This window comes from Hydra viridissima, unplaced genomic scaffold (assembly GCF_058129835.1).
Source record: "Hydra viridissima isolate aposymbiotic clone 2 unplaced genomic scaffold, HvirCarnegie_v1 scaffold_15, whole genome shotgun sequence".
Taxonomy (NCBI): domain Eukaryota; kingdom Metazoa; phylum Cnidaria; class Hydrozoa; order Anthoathecata; family Hydridae; genus Hydra; species Hydra viridissima.
In genome coordinates this window covers 7747973-7753992 of record NW_028324314.1, presented here as the reverse complement: position 1 = coordinate 7753992, position 6020 = coordinate 7747973, and the positions used below count along the sequence as shown (strand labels likewise).

Below are 6020 nucleotides of genomic sequence, written 5' to 3'. Positions count from 1 at the left end.
TCACAAACTGAAGTTCTACACTTTGCACGGGTAGACTATAAACTATGAAGAATATTATCGTATTCCTCAAGCAATGATCAGACATATCTTCTTCATGGGCAGTTTTTCAAATGAGGTTGGTAAATAAATCATTACTTGTAGAAATCAAAAGCCATGCGGTCTCAATGATTATATCTATCTACAGTAGATCTCAGGGTAGATCCCAGGGTATTTTTAATAAACGATGGACTACATAAAAAAGGAAAGGTATATAAGTCCCACCGCTGAAGCAATTTTTTTTTAATAAACAGATTAAAAATATATTGCCCGTCAGAAAGTGGTTTTAATGGATCGCAGTAGTCACAGTTTATACAGAAGTTTGAAAATCAATCTTATTCTGAAAAAGTTATGTTCTAAAGCTCTTTTGTGCTATTATAGCAAACTTGCTGGTCAAGCTAGAAAATTATCCGGCAAAATCCAATAACTATTTCACTTTTCTTCTTCTTTCTGGACGATCAGGTTCTTCTCCAAGCTCCTTAAACCGGTTGGTGGTGTTAAACTATTCTGTTAAATAAACAAACAATAAATTTCTCGAGGAGAAGAATAGATTTGTTGTATTTCTCAAAAGGTACTTCCCTTTGTACACCATCTAAATAGACATCCTAACTTAACTCTAAAAGAGATAGATAAGAGGAATGAGGGGGAAGAAAACTTTATGGAAGCCATTTAAGAAATAAGAAAACACAGAGTTTAACTTTGTGTTGACGCCTTTAGTTTGTTTTTGAGTTGAATTCAAACGTAACCTAAGTTTTTCTAACTCGGTAAATGATCGAACAAAAATATTTTCGTAATTTTATAGCAAGTTTCGGAACTTTCTTAAAATTTTTCTTCCTATGTTTGTTGATTGAACATGGATTGAACTGGATTTAACAAATGTTTACTTAAAGATTAAAGAAAAATATTACGAGTATGTAAGTTATTATAATTTATGCTGGTATTTAACTCTCCAGATATCTTTTACTGTTTTTAGAAGTTAGAATATTAGCGAGGAGAATGAGCACTAGACAACCCAGTAAGTTTTCCAAATCTCCAATTGGGAAGGAATAACAGAGATTTTTAAGAATACTATAAACAAATATGATGAGTAGAGTAAAGGAATATAATCATTTATTATTGTAAATTTTTCTGTCTATTTCATTTTTTAAAAACACTTTAAATTTAAAAAAACTTGGCTTTCTTCTCACAAGAATTATAGTAACAATAAATAGTTATTTACGGTTAAATTTCTAACTCTAATTAGCTTTTTATAGGTGGCAACTTCTTTAACATTGATGGTAAAAGGTTTTGCTTTCTCTATTACTATGTTACTGAATCAAGTAGAATTATTTTTAATAGGTATGTTGTAAAGCAAGGAGAGAGAGGGGGTGGGAGGAGGGGACAACACGAAATTGTAAGTGCAATGGTTAAAACTACTACTTTAGTTTCCGATCTTTAGAAACACTTACAGTATCATTAAAGAGGTTCAATGAAAATTTCAAACTAAAAAGTAGGCTTCCCTCTATGGCTCTGCTAATATAAAAATTAACTCAGCTGATATCTCTTCTATAGCGTTACTCTGACAAGCATCAGTAAACATTTAGGGTAATTCATTAAATAACTAAAAAAATTTTAAAATATGATTTTTTGGACATTTTAATACAGTGACAATAAAAAGTTTTTTTTAAACATAAAGTTAATTTAGATTATGAAATAAAAATATTTATGAAAAAAGGAAAATGATTTAAAATTTGTGGTTTGGCTTAAATACAAAATTCTCTTTTTTTTTAATGTTGTTATTTTGTATATATGTAAAATTATTTTGTTTCAGACTTCGGGACACCCTTATTATGTATTTTTAAAATATTGTTTGATAGATATATGTATTTTTATACGTTTTCAAATTAGATAAAAAAATTACTTTTATAGAAACAATCTAAAGACGAAAGAAGTCACTCTAAGTGGTATGTCAAGTGCTACACATATCTTAGATAAGTATGTCAAGTTCTGCACTTAATTTCAATGTCAAGATCTGCACTTAAGTATCACGAGGAAAAATTAGGAGAATTATTTTAGAACTTTTAACAAGTATATAATTGTCACCTTTAATAACTAAGATCGGTGTTTCCTAACCTTTTACGCATTATGCCCCACCCAAGCTTTTCTAAAATTCTTGCACCCCCTGTGTAACATATGTATACTTTTTAATATCGAATAGTTGAACATTAACATTGAAGATAATTATTGAAGAAACTGATATGGTATGTTTTCGAACTGCCCCCCCCCCCCCCCCCCTTATGAATCAAATTGCCTCGTTTGGCATGTAAGAAATGCGTTGGGAAATATTACCTCAGACAATCTAAACAGGTTTGGTTTTTTTGTTTTTATCCGTAGATTTTTTCATGCCTGTAATCTTAGCAGTCAAATATTGGTTCTGTTTTTTGTTTTCTTCTAGTGAGTTTTAGTGGAGTTTTTGAAAAAGTGGCCCAATACTATAATGAATTAAGGAAATCTTAACTGTAAATTATTGAAAAAACGTCGATATAAAACTTTTTAGTTGTAATTTTTATTGAAAATTGTTTTTTATTTTAATGTGATTTGTGTGTTTCAGGTTCAGAATGCATACAAATGAATGTTCTAACGAAATTTTACGGTCAGCAGAATATACTTTAGCATCATATGTCAAAAAGCATTTTGTGTTATCATACCAAGAAAATAAGCGATACGATCTTAAACATCAACAATATTTTCTGCTTAAGTATAATCTCAAATCTTGTAATCTTTTTTATTTCATAAGCATTTGAATGGAGTATTTCCATATAGGGATACATTCTTTACTTATGTTTAATATGATGTTTAATGTTTTGATTTTAATAATCTCATGATAAAAACCGCATTTATTGAAGAGGTGAAGATGGAAGAAAAATAAAAAAACAGAAAGAGGAAGAAAAATAAAAAAACAGAAACAAAAATCTCTTACAGAAGATTAAACATTGTTACATCTTCATCAAATGAAGAACAAAAAAATAATACCAGTAATTTGATCGTAAAGAAAACGAGAATAATGTTAAATAATTGCATATAAACGATAAAGAAATATAAACGATAAAGAAATATAGCGTTCGATATTGATTCATGATTAAAAAGAAGATACCATCAATCAAAATTAGTAGCAACCACTCTCATTAAAGCTCTTTTTAAGGTTCCGTTATCAAAAAACAATTGGTTGTGTTTATTTATTTTTTATATTTATGAAGTGAATTAATCAAAACAAAGCTTTAATGGTTCTCTCTGGTTTCCTCATATTCTCAGAATTAAAGTGAGCTTCTTCTAATGCCAAGTGTGTTGATGAATAGAGAAATGTTATTTTTATTATCAACTTAAAAAACTTGATGAGCACTGAGAAGCTGTGACGCATTCTCTTCATAAAAATAAAAACTTCCACTCATTTAACTATAGAAAAGACGAAATGCTTTAGTTGGAAGGTTTGTTACCAAGTTAGGTTTTAAGTTGTTTGAGAATTTGAGAGTTTGGTTTGGTGTTATATTATTTTGTTATTTATGTGCTCTGTTATATACGTTGTTGTTAGTATATTCATACTTAATTTAGGTGAAATCATTGAGGATAACTAATAACAAGCTAACTGTTTCAGAAATGTCGTTAGAAATCGTTTTCGGAGTGGCCTTACCAGTGCTTCTATTTGTTATCGCAACTTATCTTGATCATTTGTTTAAATGCAGATCCTATCCACCAGGTCCCTTTCCCTTACCAATTATTGGTAACCTACATTTGATTGGAGAACAACCACACGTGCTATTTGCAGAATTTTCAAAAAAGTATGGAGAAGTGTTTAGCTTTAGTTTCGGAATGCATCGCGTTGTTATAGTATCAGGAATAGAATCTGCTAGAGAAGTATTAGTTCAAAAATCAAACATATTTGCAGGGCGTCCAAAAGGTTATATTGCCGATATTGTATCTCGTGGTTACAAGAATATAGGGTACGGTGACTTTAGCCCAAAATGGAAACTTCTCCGAAAAATTGCTCATAGTTCGTTAAAAAACTACGGAGAATCAACAAAACATTTTGAAGAACTTGTTGCTAAAGAGAGTGAAGATTTGTACCAACGACTTATGAGAAAATCAAACAGTTCAATAGAACTAGAACTTGAGTTCGGTAACGTATATATTTTTTAAAAGATTTAACCTGTTTTTAAACTTTAGACTTTTTTTTTCGACTAATCTAAATTGAAAAATATGTGTGTTCTTATTAAAAGCTATTTCATTTTTCATCATTTCTATTCATCAGGTGTTTCTGTTTTAAATGTCATCTGCTCTATTGTGTTTGGAAAACGCTATGAGTACGAAGATTCGGAGTTTAAAGAAATTTTAATGTTTATGAAGTTTGTTTTTGCTGGAGTCGCCAGTACAAACGCAATCGCTTATTTGCCGTGGCTTCGTTTTTTACCGCTTGATGGTTTAAAAAAATTAAAAAAAGGGATTTCGATCAGAGATCCGATCCTTCGTCAACAATTAACGCAACACAGGCAAACATATAACGAAAATAATTTGCGCGATTTTACAGACTGTGTCATAAAATTTTCAAGAGACGAAGATACCCTTAAAAAGTTTGGTGAAGTGATAACAGATGACCATCTGGAGCTTTTACTTAATGATTTGTTTATTGCTGGAACTGAGACTACTTTAACTACTTTACTTTGGGGCATAATCTACTTGATTCACTGGCCAAAATATCAGGATGAAATTTACACTGAAATCATTTCAACGATTGGTCAAGACAGGTATCCTTCTTTAAAGGATCGTGATGTCTTACCTCTTGTTAACGCTTCGTTGTCAGAAACACTGAGATTATCTTCTGTAACTCCATTAGGAGTACCTCATAAGAGCATGGAAGATACGACTTTGCTGACAAAGCTAAATATTTCGAAAGGTACAACAGTGCTTATAAACTATTGGCAGTTACACCATGACGAGAAAAATTGGAGCAATCCACATGAGTTCAATCCATACAGGTGGTTAAACGACGGTAAAAATGTTGATTCACTTAAATCTGCTTCATTCCGTCCTGGTAGCTTCCTTCCGTTCTCAGCTGGCACAAGAGTATGTTTAGGGAAAAACACCGCAGAAGCAGAACTCTTTCTTTTTTACTCAAGACTTATTCGTGATTTTAAGTTTGAAGTAAAGCCAGGTGGTTGCCTTCCAAGTTTAATCGGAGACGATGGAATTACTCTTACTCCTAAAAAGTTCGAAGCTTTTTTAGTACCAAGGAAATGTCCTTCAATAGCCTAACGGAAAAAACTTATAGTTAAATACAAACTTCGTTCAATGTTAAACGAAGCACTTTTGACTCAAAGAAAAATTTGGTTGAAAAGTTGTTTCAATAACAAAAGTGCGCTTAAAAAACTTTTTTTCTTGAAATTTTAATTTATGAAAAAAAAAAAATTCATTATTTTTTGCTTTTCAATAGTTTTCCATCATTCAATTGTTAGATGTTAATTTGATATACTTATACTTGAAACGTTATTATTTGAATATTTTTTATTGATCATTATTATTATTCATTCAAATCCCATAGTGTTCAAAAACAGGAAATAGTGTTGAGCATTACTTATGAGGCAACAGTCAGATAAGAACTTCCTTTACATTCGAAATACTTAATCGCTTTTAAGTCGAATTTTAGAAGCTCTTTATTAAACATAAAGATGATATTGGTTTAAGTTCTTAAGTTTTTATTCACCATAAAACTATAAGAAATATAACTTTAATTAAAGTTTTTTATACACCAAACGTAGTCTCTAATTTATTATCTAACGATAACGACGTAACAGCGTTGAGACAAAAACAACTGTTTAATGTACGATTGAATATAACTGAAATAATTGCTTGTTTACTTTGTAACATGATTGAAGATATTTAAATATATTAAAATGTTTCTTAAGCAATGGTACAAATACAAAAATTGCGTCAACTGTTTTACATGCTATTAG

General features: G+C 30.3%; 1 protein-coding gene across 4 annotated transcripts; it reads left to right on the top strand.

The window, feature by feature from the left end:
• The first annotated feature begins 1472 nt into the window (after positions 1 to 1472).
• On the top strand, positions 1473 to 5581 carry LOC149878459 (steroid 17-alpha-hydroxylase/17,20 lyase-like). 4 transcript variants are annotated; one of them, XM_090073250.1, is made up of 5 exons: positions 1473 to 1620; positions 1945 to 2010; positions 2627 to 3500; positions 3625 to 4189; positions 4322 to 5581. In XM_090073250.1, the coding sequence occupies exons 4-5, from the start codon at positions 3670 to 3672 to the stop codon at positions 5320 to 5322; spliced, it is 1521 nt and encodes a 506-aa protein (XP_089929376.1). In that variant the 5' UTR covers positions 1473 to 1620; positions 1945 to 2010; positions 2627 to 3500; positions 3625 to 3669; the 3' UTR covers positions 5323 to 5581. The 4 variants fall into 4 exon arrangements, with proteins under 4 accessions (XP_089929376.1, XP_089929379.1, XP_089929378.1 ...); XM_090073253.1 differs by lacking the exons at positions 1473 to 1620; positions 2627 to 3500 and having other exon boundaries at positions 1991 to 2010; XM_090073252.1 differs by lacking the exons at positions 1473 to 1620; positions 1945 to 2010 and having other exon boundaries at positions 3218 to 3334.
• Positions 5582 to 6020: the final 439 nt, after the last annotated feature.